This window comes from Arachis ipaensis, chromosome B10 (assembly GCF_059453495.1).
Source record: "Arachis ipaensis isolate K30076 ecotype BB chromosome B10, ASM5945349v1, whole genome shotgun sequence".
NCBI classification, from domain to species: domain Eukaryota; kingdom Viridiplantae; phylum Streptophyta; class Magnoliopsida; order Fabales; family Fabaceae; genus Arachis; species Arachis ipaensis.
In genome coordinates, this window is record NC_142435.1 from 143500415 (window position 1) to 143522162 (window position 21748).

Here is a 21748-nt window from a genome sequence, read left to right on the forward strand (position 1 = left end):
ATTGGTAGCATGTGTAGGACACTTTCTAACCTATACCTAATCACATGCTTAGCTAATGACAAAATTATCGATTGATTGAGCAGCTAAGAAAGCTATTGGTGCTTATAAATGATTGTTGCATTCCAGAGTTTTTCAAACCATATATCAAGTTGTGTGTTCGAATCTATGTAAATAGTCAAATAGATCACAGTCTCGGTTGACTGCTTGCTCCTCGTTATTCACAAAATCTTGAGGCCATTCTTTGACTCCCTCGGACTCTGACTCACTGAATCTGTGTCGGTGTATTAATTAATAAAAGATTATTATGCTTTTTCTTTTCCTCTCTTCTACGTTGATATTAACCACTGAAAAATAAAAAATAAAAATAGTATAATATAATATAATATTAATTGTGTGGTTTAAAATTAGGTGTATGTTATTCTGAACAGAAAAAATAGTGAAAATTGAGAATTTTTTTTAAAGATAGTTAGATATTTATCTAAAAAAATTATGTCATTTTATTTTTATTAATTTTTTATAATAAATTATACACTTCTCAATGAAAGTGATATTTCTTTTACAAAATATTTGAAAACAATAAAAAAATTTAATTTTAAATAATTTAAAATTATTTTATTTTATATTTTTAATTATTATTAAAATAATTAAATATATAAATATATAATTATGAATATTACATAAAAAAGTTATAGATATTAAGTTAAATAAATTAACTTTCAATTATTTTCTCGCTCTCTTTGCGTATTTTTTTGTTTTTTGGACATGCCCTATTTCAGGCCCAGATGATTCAACGCAATATGGAGTCCTGGACCAACTATGGGATCTCTGCGCGTAGTTTAAAATCCTTATAAATCAACACCAAAAACAAAATGGTTATATGTGATACGTAAAAAACATGCTTACATTTAACCTTTTTTTTTTTTGGGGTCAGAATTCTTAGTTGCGCTTTTCTTAGGGTCGGGTTATGGGGGCGTATTGGGTTCTGGTTGGTTTGCCAGGTCAGCTCTCTGGCCCATGGCTGTGTCCAAAAAAAAAAATACTATCGTCAAGTCCAAAACAAAAATCAATACTATCGTGATTCTAGTCCACAAAGGGGATTTTGGTCATAGGGGAGGGAGTGGGGGGGGGGGGGGGGGGATTTTCTCAAACCCTAATACTTTCTAAGCTATTAGATAGTTAACCAAAAAACAAAAGCTATTAGATAAGAAGTATTTAAATAATTTGTATCTCCAACACAGGCAAAGACGCAATTTTTTCTTTTTGGTTTTTCATACCGATATAAAGAAATACAGTAGAAAATATAATTACAAAACAAAAATTTAGTCCTTCAAAATTATGCGTAATATCAATTTAGTTTCTAAAAGGTTTTATTTGTAATATTAATCTAGTCTAACTTATACCATGGTATGATGAGTTTATCATTAATTATATTTTAAGATTTATGTATATATTACCAGTTCCATTAGAAAACCAACTAAAATCAACCCATTAAAAAACAGATGTTATAAAAAAAAAAATCCTCCACTAACATAATTTTTCGAATTTCAAAATTAAAAATACAAATAATTAACTATAGTTAACTCCTTAAACTTTTTTATATATTACCTTTAACTTTTCTGTCGAGAACTAGGTTTTATTTATGTATTTATGATTTTTCATAGTTATTTCACTCTTGTTTGTTCCTTATTCTCCTACAAGTTTGCGGCAATAAATGGTGTTCCAATGTGTCTCCAATCTTCATAGCATCTTGGAAACTTTATGGTGCATCAATAGATTGTAAGATATCATTTCTGCTATTCAGAGTTGCATGAAGAATCAGGACTATAATTAATAGGTGAGGGAGTCATTAAAGTTGAGATAAGTCATGCATTATTCATTGATCGCCACAGTCTTGTATAATAGAGGCTATGCAGTATCAAAACGGTTAATTCAGTTGCTTAGTGTGCAAGGATTCAATTCTGTTTTAACAGAATCTGATGTATGTCTATGAAACTGATACAATCTCATCCATTTTCTTTCATTATTCATCACCAAACCATCTCCCTTATAAAAATCTTCCTCTGAGTTGCATCGGGATCTTTACTTTTTCAATAAACACGCATATTCTTACTTAATTTTAGAATGTGACGATAATCCTAGCTATATATATTGAATTCATGTCAATATGACTAGGCAGGATTAAAATTGATGGATGATAACAGGAAATATATAAACAACGGTAATACAAGAAACCCAGACTCATAAAAAATTAAATAAAATAAAATAAACCATAACAATTCGAAAAAGATAAATGATGGCGTGGACGTGCGTGCAAACAAAGATGCAAACGAAGATGGTATGCTCAAGAAGCCTGGGCCCCACTGGTTTGTTGTTGACCAAAGTCCTTAATCTCACGCGCCTTGCCCATCAGCTTGTGGCGGGCTGTGTCCAATTGGTTGGCGCCAGGTGGATGCTTACCTGTTACGTACCTATAGATCCACGTCAGCACTGTTATTGCCGCCACGCCGAAGCCTCCAGAGGCCAAGAACCCCAAGCCTAAGAGTGCCACAGTGATGACAGCTGGCACAAGCACCGGGCTGAAGATCACGAAGAGCGGTGTGATCGTTGTGAGGCCAATGACGGTGCCGGCCAGCACAAGGCCGGCGAGGATCAAGAGGGAGCCTCCGGCGACAACAGCGGTGGTGGCCTTGACAAGCTGGGTGGACCTTGGTTGCTCTTGGCGTTGGCGGCCGCCGTAGTAGAGTGCTTCAGCCATGTTATTAATTAATTATGAAGTGAAATGAAAGGGCTAATGCTAATGCGAATGAATAGAGAGCGGAAAATGTGGGTTTTAAATTGGGGAGAGGAGGAGATAGGTGTCTCCGGGTGGCAATCTTCACAATTCACAAGGTGGGTGTCGTGGCACGTGTTGAGGTGCTTCTCATGCAGCCGCTGCATGCAAAACCCATTTCTGGGTTTCATGACACGTTTGCCTTTTCCCTTTTCTTTTCTTTTCTTTGTTGGCGTCATATTTTTCAATTCTTATCTAAAACTGTTACATACATTACATCACAAACAAAACTCACTCATCAAGCCTGCATATATATATATATAATTTAACTTATTTTAATATATATTTTATTCTAATAATTAATTTTAATAGGTAATTTTATTATATATTTAATATAATTGATTTAATATATATTTTAGTATTTAAGTCACCAAAAAATATATATTTTAGTGGCTAATGTTTTATGTCTACTATAGTCTATAGATTAAGTTATATAACGAACAATTTATATATTTTTACGTAATTTTTTAATTAATTATTTAAAAATTACAAAAAAATTAGCCAAAGATTGATCTTTATTACTTTTTTTATTTTTCATTTTTTCATTCTTATTAAAAATTTGTCATAAAATTCCAATGTAAAATTATCAAATTTTTTATGATGGAAATATCTTATTTATCTAAATAGATTTGTAAAAAAATTTACTTGAGGATTAATGTATGATTAACCAATTTTATACAAAATTAATTTTAACTTACAAAAGAAATTTTAACAATTTAAAAAAATCAATTAGTCATTTTTAATTTATCTATTATAAAATCAACTTAAATTTGTAACACATTTATATTAAAAAATTAATTTTAAAATTTCAAACGATCTAACCGATTTTGTTTTGTTAATCTGTCGATTTACAAACTGGTTTTTACTAATTTAGTTAACCACTTTCTAAAATTAGTTATAGTTTATGGGCTATTTTAAAAAAATCAGTTATTTTAAAATTTGGTTAATTTTTTAAACCAATTAACCATTTTATATTTTTTTATGAACAGTCCTACTGAAAATAAAATACCACATTGCTACAATACCATTAGACAAATTAATTTGGCATAAACTTGCATGCAAATTCAGATTTGGATATTTATTTCATAAAGCAGTACTAGCTTATTTAATTTACGCATATGTACATATACACACAATAAAATAAAACAACCCAAGCACCTCTACATGAAGGTGAACTTTTAGGAGAAATAAAACAACTCACTAATAAAAACATACATACATACGATGACATATATATATATAAATATGTGCACACTGCACATTTATTAATTAATAACATAATGTCATTATACCACCACTACATAGATCATTTAATTTGTGGAACATATTATGGCTTGATCTTGAAGTACTCCTCTTCAATTTTCATACCGTTCTTAACGTAATAAGCATGGAAATCTTCAAAGTTCATAAACTTACCAAGTGTTGGAGTTTTTTCATTCACAAATTCTTCAGCAGGTTTAATAATAGCTTTAGGCGATGGGTAGATTAAATAAACAACACTTGTTCGTGCAGTTTTTGAATTTGTCACAGCACGGTGAATTCCACCAACAACCTTTCCATTAGTCATTAGCTACAAGAGCAAAAAAAAAAAATAAATAAGAAAAAAAAATTCCATTCTCACTGTAAACGAAATATACATGTGTCACGCTTATTATTTCGTTTACACTGTAAACGAGATACGTGCAATATTATCTCAAAAGATTAAGGAATTTATTTATAATAATTAAATAACTATTAGTGATCCATTTAATAAACAGTACTTTTATATATTAATTAATTTTCTTAATCTATGTGCTTTTATTCTTTTGGAAGTCCTTCTTTTTATATACGTAGTTTAATTTTGGAAGTCATTGTTACTTTACTATTTTTCAAAAGGTAGGACATACATATATATATATAAAACAACATTGGCAAAATCCCATAACATGCATGTATAGGAATATTCCTTTCGGTTTTAGTAAGTGATAGATATTTCTATCTATATGTTGTATGTCCTTCATAATTTGTTTTCTAATGTATTATTATTTATCTCAATTATCTATCTTTCGCATTGAAAAAGTGGTCGTGAAAAAAAACAGAGAGAAGTATATCACTAGCTAGTTATAAATGGATTAAAAAAAATTGTCATATGATTAGTAATTTATAGGTTAAAAAAGTAATGCAACTTATTGTATACATCTAGATCGACTACTTTGCCTTAGCTATATAACTAAATTAACATATAGCTTCAGACAAAATTATGATTACGACAAAGTAGTATACCATTATTATTATCATTACTAAAATATTTAACAAAAAGTTAAAATATTTAGAATGAATTAGGTTATAACTCATAAGTGATAAATTAAGATGTTAAAATATTTTAAAATAGTAAAATGATCAATAATATTAGACAAAATTGTAGATAAAAAATCACTTACTCATCCAATACCCCCATTCTTAAATAATATATATATATATATATATATATATATATATATATATATATATATATGTTATTTTTTATTTATTGTTTTCAACCGTATAAGTTATTTGATTATATCAAAGAGATTTTAAGACTTCTTTTCTATTTATACCCATATATATCTATTAAGTATATCATATTTAATTATTTACTTGTCCAATAATTAAGATGCATTATTGAGCATTTCATATATTTAGGAGTTAGGACTAAGATCACTTGCTAAGAATACAAAAAAAAAAATGTTTGCATAGAAAATAAGATAGAGTTTAAAATTTTCAGTAATATTAAATGTATAAAAACTCCTCCTATAAAAATTTTATTTTAAATATAATCATTATCTAATAAAATATATATTCTTCTTGTACTTTCATCAAGTGACCATATAATTCTCTTGATAGCAAAACCTTAACATTAAATTTGTCTAACACTTTTTGAAGTTATTATAAATTTATAATTATTATTATTACCTGCAAGATGAAACCAATGTTAACCACAAAAGCATTGGGAATAGGGTCAACGGCAATCCATTGACCATCTTTCTCAAGGTGAAGCCCTTGAACCTGTTCTTCTTGAAGCAGAATTGTAACAAGAGAAGGATCACGGTGCTTAGGAATCCCCAAAGTGACACTTGGATCAGGGCAAGCTGGGTAGTGTTGTGCTACAATTGTTGGATCCTCACCCATTTTATTATATATATATTTTGGGGCTACTCCTAAACCTTCACCAAGCAGCTCTAGGATTTTGTGGGCTAGTGCATGCAATTCTCTAGTGTACTCACCAACAATTTCACTACAAATAATATCAAAACAATAAAATAAAATAAAATAAATTTAGATCCAATGATTATAATATATTATGTGTTTAGTAAATCAAGTAACTTTGACAAAATTGCACAATAAAAACTGAGTGAAGATCATTTTGATGCAAATTGATGATTTAAGTAGTTCTTGAAATTGAAAAAAAAAATTGAAAACAAAATAACTATCACAAAATAAAAGAATATATAGGTATTATGGAGAATAATAAATTAATTTTGGTAATATATAAAATCAAGATTATTTAATTTAGTTAATTTTGTTCTCTTTCAAATAACCGTCTTTTTACTTGTTAGGTTCATTGAAAAATAAAAATAAAAATATTTCTATTAAAAGTAAAAAATGTATGTAATATTTATTATGACCATATTTAAATTAAATATATTATTATAAAAATTTAATTAAAAAAATAAAAAATATATAAAGACCTAATTATAAATTTCACGAAATTATAATACAAACAAATCTATTTTACCGGTATTTGTGTGGTTTGTCAGGCCAGTAGTTCATGTTTTCTGCCGAAGTGGGACAAGGATGTAAGAATGTGTCCTTCCAACATTCAACTTCACCATCTTTTCTTATTTTATTTGGAAAATAATTAGTACTTGTATAGATCTTGAATTTTCCATCAGGATCCTTAGAGCACTGAATTTTCTTTTCTTCAGCTGGCATGGCATGAAATTCTTTAAAAACGTTCAGTGTTTCGTCCATTAGTTTTTTGGAAACTCCGTGGTTAATCACCTAATTCATAATATTTGTGGTTAATTTCTCAAACTCTATAGTTGCATTATAACTAAATATCTAAATATGAATAAGTATAGATGCGATTTTAACTAAATCAACTTGAAAATTATAACTATTTCTCTTCATAATTATAAGATTCTTAACATACAATTTTTTTCGATTAAAATCTTATTAGGATGCATTTAGTTTGCTTTTTTATTTTCATTTTTAATGTTTCTGTTTTCAAAATTTTATATAAAAAATAAAAATAAAGATATATTTTTACTATTTTTTCTTTTCCTTAGTTAATTTTGTGATAGTTATATGTAATAGGGATCAAATTTATTTATCTTATCAATATATAATAGTTTTTCATTTATAGGTTAAAAAAGATCATATTTTCTATTAAGATCAACTTCTCAAAGTGATTAAAGCTTGACTCGTTATGAATAATTTTTTAGTAATATTTCAAATTACCTTCAAAAAAATTTTAATCAAATAATTTAATTTTCATCAAACTTTGATTACTAAATTAATCCATTCGCTTTTATTTTGTTAGACAAATTAATTTCTACATTAAATTTTAGTAAAAAATTAGACAAATTAAATTTTTTATTATTACTTAATAAAAACATAAAAATACCTAATAATTTTTAAAATTCTTAGATAAGTCCCTCTTATTTGGACAACAATTTGATAATTAAAAATTAATTAAAAATTAAAATGGCCTATTAAATATTTTTCAAAAACTGATTTTACATATTACTCATAACTTTTTTTTTTCTTTTGGTAGATTTTATGGTACCTTTTATTGTTGTGATTAAATTGTCTAACTTACTTTTATAAGTAAAAAATAAAATATTTAAAATTTATTAAATACTATTTTTTTACCTTTTTAATAAGTTAGACACTATAGTATTTACCTTTTTTATATAAAGGGGTCAAATTATATTAAAAAATATTACTAAAAAAATGAATTCAAGTCGCTTGGCAAAAAATAAAATATTGAAGAGAGAGAGAGAGAGAGAGAGAGAGAGAGAGAGAGAGAGAGAGAGAGAGAGAGAGAGAGAGAGAGAGAGAGAGAGAGAGAGAGAGAGAGAGAGAGAGAGAGCACTTGAATATGAACAAGATTTAACATATAAAATTATTGCCTGAAAAAGACCATATTCTTGAGAGGCTTTCAAAAGTTGGTTGATGATATGAGCACGATCATGTCCTCCAAGATTAATGATCGGTATGCTATCATTCTTCACCATCACTTTATCAGGTCTCGATTCTTGTGGTTGCACATAATATTTAGGCACTTCTGAATAACGATGAATGTCAAGCCTATTGGCCAACAATTTTATCTCACTATTATCACTATTATTATTATTATTCAAAGTCTCCATTCTCACACTATTACTACTCTATAGTGATGATGATGTGAGAAATGAAGCACTCAATGCCTCTTCTTATATAGCACTTTTGGTAAAAATTTATTCATGAAAATTTTGGACTAATAATTAAATTAGTTTTTAAAAAATTAAATATTTTTTAAATTTATTTTTAAAAATATTTTTTAATTAAATTAGTTTTTTAAAAATTACAAATTAAATATATTTATTCTTTAATTATTCTATTAACAATTTTTTTTAATAAAATAATGATGATGTAGAGTATTAATTGACAACATATATAATATCTAACATATCTAATTGAACGCTGACTAGATATATTATAAAAATATATTAATTTACTCTCATTTTTCAATTACATAAACTCTATTTTTAATATTATTTAATGACTAAATTGATAGATTTTTATAAATATATTTTGTTAGCGTTCAATAATTGAACATATTAGATGTCATATATGCTTTAAATTAATATTTTAGATTATCAATCGTTGACAAAATTATTAATGAAGTAACTGAATGATAAATATAATTATTAATTTATAATATTTAAAAGATCAATTTAATTGGTAAAATTTTTTAAAAATAAATTTAAAAATATTATATTTTTTAAAGATTAATTTGGTTATTATTCTTAAAAATTTTAGTAAAAAACTTGTCATGTTTTTACCAATTTTCACGTAAAAAAAGTTTATCAATAAAACATGATATAAGTTAAGAAAGTAAAATTGCAATTTCTTAAAATTACCGACTGAAACATAATTTTCTTTTTTCGGATATAAATTCACAATAATGCCCAATAGATTGGGCACTCACGAAGATGTACAATGACAATAAAGATAAGAGATAAGTATTATTTTATTTTCTAAAATTTTGGATTAAAATTAAAATTATTTTTTTTTTGTTTAAAATAGTTTTAACATTATATTTAATATTAAAATTATCTTTTTGATAAATTTATCTTTATAAAATTTGATAATTTAAAAAAATATATTATCATCTTCAATCAGATAAAAGTTCTCATCATTCATCATCAATCTTCTCACTGTTATCATTAGATAAAAGTCTTCATCTTCTTTTCCACGGTTACTATTGTCTATCATCTTCAATCATCAGCTTCTATCATCTTTCATTATCTCAAATCACGTCTTTCTCATTTCTTTTTCCAATTTCGCTCATCTCATTTATCTGATTTTAATTCTATTTTTATCTTCATAAATCTAATTAGATTAACCATTACATACACGTTCAGATAAAAAAATAAAAAAATGAATGAAAATTTGGTGTAAAAAGAAGAGGCCGTCAGCAAAGAACTGCTCAAACACCTAGACGCGTTCGTCTCAATCTGCGAGAACTGCTCCAAAAGTCGATCAAATTATGAATTTAATAGAAACTTTGTAATAGCCGGCAGCAAAGACCGCAAAATTGCTTCCGTCGCCGTTGTCATAGTATAGTTTGAAGGCAACACCTTCTTCATGATCAGCGTCATCACTAAGACCACCAGAAAAAGAAAAGAGGAAGCGAATTGTCTCTCTCTACCTCGCGTGCTCTCTTTCTCCGCCTCTTGTTCTCTTGTCTTTCTCTCCAATGATGACGACGAGTCCTCTCTATGATGGTGCCGTGCTATCCTTCTCCTTCTTCTTCTTTCTTTTTCTTCTCTTCTGTCACTTCCTCTCTTTTTTCTTTTTGTCTTAATTTGTTTTCTTTCTTTCAGAAAAAAATATATGAATGTTGTGTGTTGTTTTTGTTATTGAATTTAATATTGTTGTTGTTTTTAAATTATTTAAATGATGCGTTATTATTGGTTATCATTGGTGATGGATGAAATTGATAATTGTTTGAATTTAAATATATTATTATTGTTAAATATTATGTTCTTAAATTTGATTGTTGGTATGTGATAGAAATAAGTGGAGGAGATAATGGTAATGGTAAGGATGATAATAATAGACGATGAGATTAGAGACTGAACAAATAAAAAAAAAATTATTCGTAAAAAATTAAAATGATAATTTTAAAATTAAATAAAATGTTAAAGACAATTTAAAAAATAAAAATAAAAATAAATTTAATTTTGTGTCTAAACCTTAAGAATAAGAAACGATACTTATTCCTAAATATAAAACAATGTCTCAATCCCTCCATCTCACTTGCAGTGCAGTAAGAGAGGAAATTATTACTAAATGGTAACCGGATTGACGAGAAAAAAAAAAAAATTAAGAAATGACAATCCATCATGATATAGATTATGTAAATTGAAATATGCAGCTCAATAAGGATGAATTATACCTTAATTTTAAAACTAATTTAATAAATAAAATTTATTTTTATTAGAGATATAATTATTTATTAATATTTTATATTAATTTAAATTTTTGAATTAAATAATTTTATAATATATTATCAAAACTTATGATTAAAAATTTTAAAAATCGATAATTGTAATCTAAAAAAATAAATATATAAAACTAAAAAAAGATTTATACATAGTCACACTAGCTAGCTAGTTTAAAAAAGATTGCATAAAAAACATGTTAAATATATATAATTATTTATATATATTTTTTATTATTTTAAACTTTTATAATAAGTAATTTTGTATAATTATAATTTTAAAAGATATCAATAATCAATACCTTATTTTTAAATGATATAAAATTTTAATATTGACCAAATTTTGGAATTAAAGTAAACTGTTCTGGGGTTGGTTCTGATATTTCATTTAAACTATGGTTAAATTAGTTTGAATGAGTTTTATTTGTTCTCCATTTTTGCTGTGATAGTATTTAAATAAAAATGAGATTTGTCCTCCATTTTGCTGTTTAGAGGGCATTTGTGTTGAAAGACACATTAATGGTTTCTTGGTCCCTATCTATTTCCATATTGAGTTTTCAGGAGCAATACCTATCTAAAATCTAAAAACCAAATAAAGGTGGAATTTTCCATAAAAATACAAATAAATAAAGAAGCTCATCAACTCATTAAAGACATAAATTTAGGGTTAACATATGTCTTTATAAAAACATGATAAAATTATAGTTTTAGCTAATATATGTCTTAATTTTATTATTAGTAGCGATAATATTAAAGACAAAAAAAAACAGTCATAATTTGTCTTAAGTAAAGTCTAAATAAGTTAGTCAAATTTTAGTTGTTTTTTATTAAACTTTTTTTATTATTAAATATTTTTATTTTAATAAAAAAATTTTGAATTTATAATCTTAACATGTGTCTTTATGACACAAAACAGATAAACTCTAAAATTATTAATTAGAATATTTTTATAAAAAATATACAAAATTTAAATTTTAATATATTTATTAAAATCTATCTATTTAAAACTTTTTATTACTAACCATCTTAATTTGTTCCCTGTATATTAGCTAAATCCATAAATTTATTCCATTTTGATTTACGTAATTTTCGGTTTGAGCTAGATTTTCTTTTAATTTCGGTCATTATTATCAAATTGGCCATCTAACTAGCTATCATGCATCTATTTAATCAAATTGTGTGATGATGCACTTAATTCTTTAATTAGTATATTAGAAGTGACCGAAAAGAACTGAAACACTATCAAATACAGTAATCTCATTTTTAAAGATGGAATGCAATAATTATAGTCGTAGACCAAGTACACATCAGAAATTTATTCAGAAAAAGATATGCTAATAAATGATTCACTTTAGTTTCGCAACTTATTGCGTGCTCTTCTAATTTACTGAACAGTACTATTGAAATTTAACAATGTTTTTTAGTATTAATTATCTTTATTTTTAAAAATTAAAATTTTCTAAAATAAAAAAAATTAGTAAATAATAAAATAATTAATTATTCTTAAGATATTAATAAGACACATATTTAATAAGAGCTACAAATTTAATGATGATTAATTCTTCACTTTATGATTTTATGTTTTTTCATTTTAAATTACTCAATTAATTTATTTAATTTAGATACCATTATTTCCAACTACATTGATTTTTAATGAATTAAAAAAAATCAAAGACGATTAATTAGAAATTATTTATTTATTTTCTTAATCTATCTATTTTTTTTATTTTTAAAATTTATTTTAAAATAAAAGAAGTAATATTAATTTATAGTTTGTCAAAAGATTGAACAAAAATAACATAAAAAATATTTCGCTTTGGTGGTGGTAGCAAAAATAATTCGTATATAGTTGTCTTTCTTTAAAGTGATACTTAAAAAAACAAGAGAATTCGTATATAAATAAGGTGGCTATTCTAATAAAAATTTTATAATTATTATTATATAAAAATATTTTATTTTAATTATTAAATAATAAATTATAGAATTTAATTTTTATATATTATAAAAATATTATTTTTATTTAAAGTGTAACCAAATAAATATATTATACTTTTTAAATAAAAATTATTATAAAAAGATATTTTTACCATATTCATAAAATAGTTGCCTATAAATAATTATAACCTCATTTGATTTGAGCATCTATAAACGTAAAATGTTCAAATAATGTGTCAGAATTCTCTTTCTCGCACCAAGCAAGACCCAAAATAAAACCCTTTCTACCTTTGTCATGCATTTTAGCGTTTATCCATTTTCAAATCTATTATTCAATCTCAATGACCTTCTTAATTACCCAAAAGAAAAAAGGGAAGGGGGCTCGGAGGGGTGGTTTTTATCTCAATTACGGTATGGTTTTTTTTTTTTTTTTTTTTTGAAATGGAGAACGGTTTAATATGAACAGTTCCCGTAGCGTAAAAATTTAAAGAAAAATATATATTTTTTTTTACTAAAGATAGGAGACTCGAACTCGCAACCTCTTAATTGAGTATGGGGACTTGGGGAAGACTATGTGATTTGAACTATAACTCATTGGCAAAATTTAGAAAGATAGGAGACTCGAACCCGCAACCTCTTAATTGAGAATGGGGAGTTTATGTCATTTGAGCTATTACTCATTGGCTTAAAGAAAAATATTTTAAGGTAAGAAAAATAAATAAAAATATTGATACTTAATATTCGCTCCCTATCTTACTTTATTAAGTAAGAATATTATTTCATACCATTGAAAAAAAAAATAGCTAATTACCAATCAATTAACTAATTTTGATTGGTCGAATAATTAACTTATTCTTTTATTTAAATAAGTATTATGAATTTGAATCATGCTTTATATTCGTGATAACTTCTTAAATAAATTCAGAATCAATTAATCTTTAATTGAATTAGAAAAAAAAAAGTTAAATGAATAGTGAAAGAATGAGTCCCTAGTTTAATGGACCAAGATCTTGCTTATTCTTCCAACCAATTATGGTGTGTGACATTTGATAATAAAATAATTTATATTTATAATACAAACAAAATTATATTTAACAAACCTTTTAATATTACAACCGTTAGCTTTAATTCGTACATCACACATTGGTTAGACAAATAAAAAATTAATTCGTCGCAAATTATAATTCTATTTAAGAGTTGGTTATTAATCAATAAATTACTTTATTAACAAGACGGGATTCGAATTTTTAACACTTATTTAAATATATTAGTAAAATAAATACTAGATCAACATAAATTAATTTAAATCATAACTATATATATCAAAATGTATACGAATAAATTTAAACTAAATTGTTTTAGCCGTTAATTTTAGTATACATTTCCTTTTTTTTTTCAAGTTACAGGATCGGATAAGAACTTAATTATTCAAGCTTTCTCCATTTCATTAGAAGCTCATTAAGAAAAAGTAGTGTGCCATTTTGATTTATGTAGATTCAGTTTGATCTGGATTTTCTTGATCATTATCATCACATTTCATTGTCATGCACCCTTTTAATCAAATTGGATGATAATAACTAATGCACGCAATTCCTTAATTAGTATAAGAAGTTAACCACTAATTAACAGATAAACTCACTTTCGTACTTGGAATAATGTTGTAATTATCTTTATACCCATAGATCAAGTACCTAGCTAGAATCACGAATTTATTTAATTAAATGGAAAAAGATCCTCTAAAATGATAATGTTAGTGATTGACTCTCATCACTTGCCTACATGCTATGTCATCGTTACACAAGAATCTTCACATTTCAGAATATTTTATTTATTTATAATTTCAAATTAATATTATTTCTTTTTACATAACTTTAGACACTACGATAACTAATTTATTAAAGTAAAAAAAATTAAAATGCTTAATTATCTTGGTCAGTTAATTATTTTTTTAATTGTTCAATTATCAAATAAATCACACCAACATTTAAGATTTACTTGTTTCAAGGTTATCAAGTGTCTCATTTGTGTATAAGGAACAAAATTGAGTGGGCGAAATGGCAATTAAGCAGCGACAGTGGCGAATATAATATGCAATTCCTAAATAAATGAGATTAATTCTAAATTAATTAGAATTAGTATCCTATACAATTTTGGGATGTTAATTACACATACCTCTTTGCCTCTAATTACGTGTTGTTCCTCCTGCTTTCAAAGAAAAAAGAATATTGTTCTTCCTTTTTCATCGCAAGTGTTACGTTAAGTGTTATTCTTTATATTGATTTTTTAAGTTACATTCGCATTTCAATGTTGTTTCCAAATTTTTTATTTATTCAATTTGATTCCATAATTTAGTATTTATGATTCAAGTTAGTCTATAACTTTATTTTTATTAAAGAACAAATTAAAGTAAAAAAATTTAATTTCTACGTCAATACTCGTTAAGGAGTCCAATACGACGTAACATGCTGTTAAAGATTTTATGATAGAAATAATCCTAATGTGAATTATAAATATTAAATTAAGTAAATTAAAATTTTAAAAATTAAATTAAAATATAAATATAATTTTAAAGACCAATTTAAATATTTATTCGCTAATTTCTCTTTTCAATTTGTCTGTTTGATTTTGGTATTTTATATATATATTACTCAATCTATCTCTACTTTTTTTTTTTTAATATATATATTGTTACTCTAGTGTAGCTAAATTACTGTAGTTAAAAAGAAATGCTCAGATGGCAAAGAAAACAAACGAGTACGTAATTGATGGGAAGAGGAAGACTAGACGAAGGCTGAGTTTGGTAAAGCTTTTTCAAGAGGTGCTTGTGCTTTTTAAAAGCACAAGCACGTCATTTTGCGTTTGGTAAATTAAAAAGTCCAAGTGCTTGTGCTTACGGCTTTTAAAAGTTTGGGGTGCTTTTGAAAGCACCTAAGAGGGAGCTTTTCAAAGCTGGCTTATGCTTACCAAATTTTTTTCATTTTTCCGCACATATTTCTCGCTATTATATTGCCATTGAAATCCTCATATATTTCTAACTTCTCATCCTAACCTTCACAAATTCTAACACAATCTTCATATATTTTTTATTTTTCAACCTAATCTTCATATATTTTTTATTTTTTATTTTTAGTGATGATATTTAGGATAAAATAAATTTTTATGATACTTATATAAAATTTTAAAGTTAAAAAATAAAAGAATTTATTTATTATATTTATGTTTATTATGAATTTTTTATTTTAACATTATTTTATTTTAAAATATTATATAAATTTTTAAAAAATTTGAAACAAATTTATTTTTTGTTATAAACATGTTTATTATAATTTTTTCAACTTTTAAAAGCTGTTTTACCAAACATAATTGTGGTGCTTGTACTTATTAAAAGCCATTTTTAATTTGATTTTACCAAACGCAAGTGCTGCAGCTTTTAAAAAGCTATCTTTTAAAAGACAGCTTTCATAAGCTACTTTTAAAAAGCAAAAGCTTTACCAAACTCAGCCGAAGTCTCTGATTCTATTTGAAAATAAGTTTAAGAGAATGGGTAGTTTTTTCTATTTTTAGAGTATGACATGTAGTAATTAAAAGTCCATGTCAGCAACTACTAACAACATGAAATGAAATTAACTTGATTGAGTAATTAACTTGATTGAGGATTATAAAACTGAAAAGGATCAAACTAATCAATTTAAAAATTAAAAACCCAAACTGGTAATCATCTCAATTAACTAGTGAGAGACAAGACAAGTTCAATGTCTCGTCAGGAAACTTACCACTAACTATAATATTGCAATAAGTTTAGTGACACGTTTTAATTTGTCTATTTAATTTTTTTTATTCTAAATATTATTTTGCCATGTACTTAAAACAAGTAGAGTACCACAAAAAACTCTTACTTAAATTAGCAGGAATTTAAGTAGATTTTAGTGAATTGGAATTAAAAAATACTTAAATTTTGTAGGATATTTATAAAAATAAGTGATGATTTAGTTATTTTTATTGATAGTAATTATATATATTAGATTATAACACAAAAATCAAAATAACAAAAAAAAAATGCAAGTAAGATTTTCAATTATATAACAAAATATATCAACTGATTTGACTGACATTCAACTATATTAACACTGAATTATACTAACAAAATATTTATATATTAGATTATAAATAAAGATAAAAAATTAACATAATATATTTTATTATTTTTTATAACTCAAATACTCTTTTTATATATTTTAACATACGTCTAATAAAATAAACAAAAAATAAAACAAAACAAAAATGTAATTTTGCATTGATTTTATTTGGTGGTCCGTGTTTTATAGTTGAGTTTTTATGCTTGTTTTAAAGGGAAGGGAAGTAATGTCCATAATGGGCCTAGGCCCAAGAGGCCTTGAACCAAGATATTAAAATATTTTGAGAGAAACCGGTTCTGGTTGGACCCCTTTTGAGAAGGTTGATAACAAGAGAAGATAGAAAAAATGGATAACATCACAGCAAGCGAAGTTGCAGGTTTGGGAGTTGGCACGCTTCTCCTTTGTGCCACCATTGCTGCCCCCAAAATCGATGCTTTCTTCTCTTCTTCTCAGCGCAGGTTAACTTACTCTTCTCTTCTGTTTTTTCTTGTGTCCAAGAAATTGTGGGAAAGAATTGAACTGTATTTTGATGCCCTTGAAACCTTATGCACTTAATTCTAATTTGCTCTTTCAACTTCAATTTCTATTTATTCTGTGTTAGTAGTTGTACAAGTGTAAGAGGAAGAAAGAACAGAAATAGATTAAATAGTATAGGAAGTGGCAGTAGAGAAATAGCATATAGAGATAGGTGAAGAATGCAAAAATCACAGTTGAGGGAATATCGGTGAGATAGTTCCCAAATCGGTGGAAAAATGTATTGAGTAAAGAATGTATGCTTGTAAACAATTACAAGAAATGATCAATTGGTTTTATAGAGGCCAATCTCGCCACAAATTCCCACTCAATTCTTTTCCTACTTCCAAGTATGCTTTATTTTTCATTTTATTTTTCTCATTCTTGTCTCACTAACCCCTAGGCTGTGTTTGGTTGCTGTCTCAATTTATTAATAGAGACATAGACACAAGAGTACATAGAGTACATTGACATTTTACATTTTGTTTGATAAGTTAGACAGAACAGAACACACAATTTATAATTATAGTAAGATGTCAATTTATAATTATATGTGTATTGAAAAGGGGTGGCTCCTCCATGCTGCCCTGGAACATCTCTGCTATTGTGGGGTGTGTAACAATAAGCTAATCTTGCATGTGTACTAGTTGAGTGAGTTTGATGACTCGTTAATTAGTTAGTAGTTATTACACTCTTATATATGATCATGTAGTGATAGACTTGTATCATAACAGTTTCCCTCAATGGTGAAATTAAATTTATCATTTTCCTCTCAGTGTTCTTAACCATTTTTTGGGGCTCTTAGCATACTTTCCAACAATTCAAACTTGTTACATGATACCTATCTTACTATTTCTTAGTATTTGAAGTAGCCTGGCTTTTCTTATAGGGTTCTGCGAATGAGTGTCGCAAGAGTATCTGTTAGCTACACTCTATCATCAAAACATGAAAGAAGCCATAAAAAGCTCAAAACCTACTTATTCACTTTCTCCTTTGTAAAGGATTATTCAATGTATCATACCAATCATCAAGGAAATTGATTAACCAAGCTATGTAATAGGCAGACACTGTGTTTTTTCATTTCTGTGCCTATTTGGAGGCTTTCATGATCACATTTGCATTTGTTGTTCAACTTTCTTGTTTCAAATGCTTGCTTGAAAATTTTCCTATGAAATTATGAATGAGACAAATTTATGCATAACAAACAAAATTTCACGGCCAACAAGAGTTACATGCATGAGTGTCCCAAGTCAACCACGAACAGGAACAATACAAGTCAATTATGATAATTATGAACATGTTTCCCATGATTTTGCTAAAGATTTCAGGTATATAAGTTCTATCTTTAACAATTTCACTTGGGCAGTATATTCATAAGGTGTATTTTATGTTGACTATAATACTTTAAATTAAGGTAATTATTTTATTATTTGAAAACACTTCTTAAGTTGGGAACTATGGCGGAGGATGTGGCGCATCCACAAAGTCTTGCACCCTAGATTCCCTGGCCCTCCGAACGCAGCAACACCACCACTGCCTCCATAAACTTTGGAGCTACCAACTCTTGTCACAACAATGGTACAAACCGATGGTGAAGGAGAGTCCGACAAAAATGGGCCAATTCCCTCTCCATCCCAATACCAATGGTTGCTACAAGTCTTGAAAGGAAATCTTGGTATTACCTCTGCCAAATGTGATTAGCCCACTCCAATATGAGACTTGATACACCCCTCATGCTCAGAAGTAGATAAGGAGGACTTGGAGCGTTGACTTGGACTTGTGTATTAAGTGAGGATGGTCCAATAATATATATATATATATATATATATATATATATATATATATATATATATATATATATATATATATATATATATAAACTTTACTCTCATACCATATTAAAAATTAAATAGTCCTAAATCATCCCAGAATCTAGTATTCTTTGGGTCCATTGTAGGTCTGCTTTATAACATCTTCACATAGTGTTATTGGATCATGCAAAGATTGACTTTGAGTCAGTCTTGAAGTTTTTCACACTCCCAAGAGTGTTTGAAGTCATTGTTGCTGCTTTCTAATTGTGGGAGTCTTTATATGGCATCAATTTTCCATTGCCTTTTGGCCGTTTCTATAATCTGATTCAATGTCGTGGTGTTGAATCTTTCAGACCCTTGAATTTTTCTCGTGCACTAATGTTTCAAGTGAATTATGGTGACAGATTTTTAATGGTACTCACACTTTGGCACCTGCAGCACAAGAATTAATGATATTAAGATAAATATAACAACGTAGATTATGTGAAACTATAATGCAAATGACATTGTAAACAAACACTTACTGAGACTTCTATTTGTTAAAATTTTTCAATTGTTCTTTCAAGTTTTAACATATATTCCCTTGATTGCAGTGCACTGGGGATGTGCAGGCGATGTGGCAATCTGAGGAGATTAGCTTGTTCTAGATGTAAAGGAACTGGCTCAGTCAAAGAAGGCGGAATTCTAAGACTCGGTAGTAACCTCATGGATGACTTGTATGAAAATCTTGGTTATCAATCAAAGGTCAAGCAGATATCTTGTGTAAAATGTCAAGCCAGAGGTTACTTTTCATGTCCTGAATGTTCTAAACAATAATCTATGTGATTTTATTTATCTCCTGGACCACTGACCGGCACCGGCGAGCTTGCATCCTTGCCCTATAAAATTGTGGCAAGAAAACCTCACAGATGGTGATATGTAACAGCAGTTTTATCCTTTATACCTTGTTGCAAGAACAGATGCATGATCAAGATGCTGCTTGTTAATCAGGATTAGCTGTATTTGTTGTCTCTATTGTATTGGTTTGTAATATTTTGATTCCATTATTGTCCTTGACTTATAAGGTTGGAACCTTTTTTCCTTCCATAGTAGTCCAAGCATTGCAATAGTCTATCCTTTTTACTTTCTTGCTTTTTAGGGAACACACCATTTTATTGATGAATTTGTTCTGTCATTGGGCCACATGTCAAATTGAAAATGATATTCTTACAAGAATAAAGCTAGAGTCATGTGGTCAATTCACTTGTTCGCTTAAACAAGTGTCAAAGATTTGAATTTCGTCTTGTGTATGTAATAATTTATTGGTCAATAACAAATCTTTAAATGAAGTTTAGATTTGTGGTAAATTAGTCTTTGATCTATCGGATTTAGGAATACTATTTAAAAAAAAAAAAAAAGAGAAAAGCTAGATGGATGCCACTTTAAAACAAAGTTAATAGATGTGAAGATTCTATTGAGGTGACTCCTAGCATTTAGAATAAATTTGGTTTATGATGATAGATGCTCTTTCCTAATCAATATAATTGATTCCACCCAGTGAATGACTATTTATTTTTAAAGGACAAAAGGCTGGAAAAAGAAGTGTTATGGCCAACAAAGTCAACATCGGCATCATATAAACGTGGAATTATCTTTTCAAAAATAATTCATTAAAATGTTTAGGCCAAAATAGCCAATAAGTTCTCCTTTATTATTTTTGTTACCGAATTATAAAATCTCAGTTAGGACAAGTGCACCGATCACAACTCACAAGTAATAAAAAAAATAGTAAAATAATTATCTTTTCTTCGAAGATTATTAATCAGGTAGAAAATTTGCTTTAAAAAAAATTCATTATTTGAGCATTCAAAGAATAGAATGAATAAATAAATAAAATCTAAAATCTAAAAAAACAAATAAAAAGATGAGAATGTAATGAATGATATAAATGTTAAGATTAATTTCATCCAATGTTTCATGTTTGTAATATCGAGTGTTCTCTAATTTTCTTGATTCACTGACATCAGTGAGTCTCTTAATTAGATTAACTTAGTGAATAACTTAATTTGGTTAATGACTTAATTCCAATTTAAATCTAGCTAATGATAAAGATCTAAGACCACACAAGCAAATACTTCCTCGTTTGGCTATGCTTTAATTTATAGCAGCAATTTGTTTAGCGTATTCATACCTTCCAACTCACATTCATCAATCTTATCAAGAGAACAATCTAACAATAGAAGAAACATTGTTTCTTTCTCGCATCTAAACTTATTGCCTAAAGTACTCTATTGAAATAAAAAATCATATACTTAGTTAATTTTTTTTGTGACTGAAAAAGAAAAACAACCAAACAAAAAAGAAAAATAAAAACAAAATCCTAAAAGACTAAAAAGACGTAAGACGTCTCGTTGAATACTCAGCTCAAATTTTGTCCGAGGCACTGAAAATGTCACGTTACTATTTCATTGACCACATTACTTTATCATTAAAAATGTCACGTTGGCACTATATCATTGTTTCAGATTAATATTATGTTAACGGGAGTTGAATTAATGATGAATAGAAAATCATAGTTTATAAATTTATAAGCCAATTTGGTTATTTTCAAAGTCCGAGACAATTTTGACGAATTCCAAAAACTAAATTAGGCATTACCTTTTTTTTTAAGTTGTGTAATTGTGTTTTTAGTAAGGCAATCTGTGCATTATGAAATCCATAAGTAATAAGATTAAGTGTTTTGCTATGGATAGAAGATTAAATAATTATCATTGTCTTGTTAACTAGAAGTAAGGTGCACATGGAACATTGT

General features: G+C 27.1%; 3 protein-coding genes across 3 annotated transcripts; 1 reads left to right on the forward strand and 2 right to left on the reverse strand.

Annotated features, from left to right (window-relative positions):
* Positions 1–2153: 2153 nt before the first annotated feature.
* LOC107624544 (oleosin Ara h 11.0101) lies at positions 2154–2867 on the reverse strand. The gene has a single exon (XM_016327043.3). The coding sequence runs from the start codon at positions 2753–2755 to the stop codon at positions 2342–2344; it is 414 nt and encodes a 137-aa protein (XP_016182529.1). The 5' UTR covers positions 2756–2867; the 3' UTR covers positions 2154–2341.
* A 1003-nt stretch (positions 2868–3870) lies between these two features.
* LOC107624128 (hyoscyamine 6-beta-hydroxylase) lies at positions 3871–8284 on the reverse strand. The gene is made up of 4 exons (XM_016326591.3): positions 7984–8284; positions 6585–6850; positions 5762–6083; positions 3871–4400 (listed from the first exon to the last, which is right to left on the reverse strand). Exons 1-4 carry the CDS (start codon positions 8221–8223, stop codon positions 4158–4160), a joined length of 1071 nt encoding a protein of 356 aa, XP_016182077.2. The 5' UTR covers positions 8224–8284; the 3' UTR covers positions 3871–4157.
* Positions 8285–16944: 8660 nt separating this feature from the next.
* Positions 16945–20176, forward strand: LOC107624056 (chaperone). Its single transcript, XM_021113450.2, has 2 exons — positions 16945–17091; positions 19551–20176. Exons 1-2 carry the CDS (start codon positions 16979–16981, stop codon positions 19771–19773), a joined length of 336 nt encoding a protein of 111 aa, XP_020969109.1. The 5' UTR covers positions 16945–16978; the 3' UTR covers positions 19774–20176.
* Positions 20177–21748: the final 1572 nt, after the last annotated feature.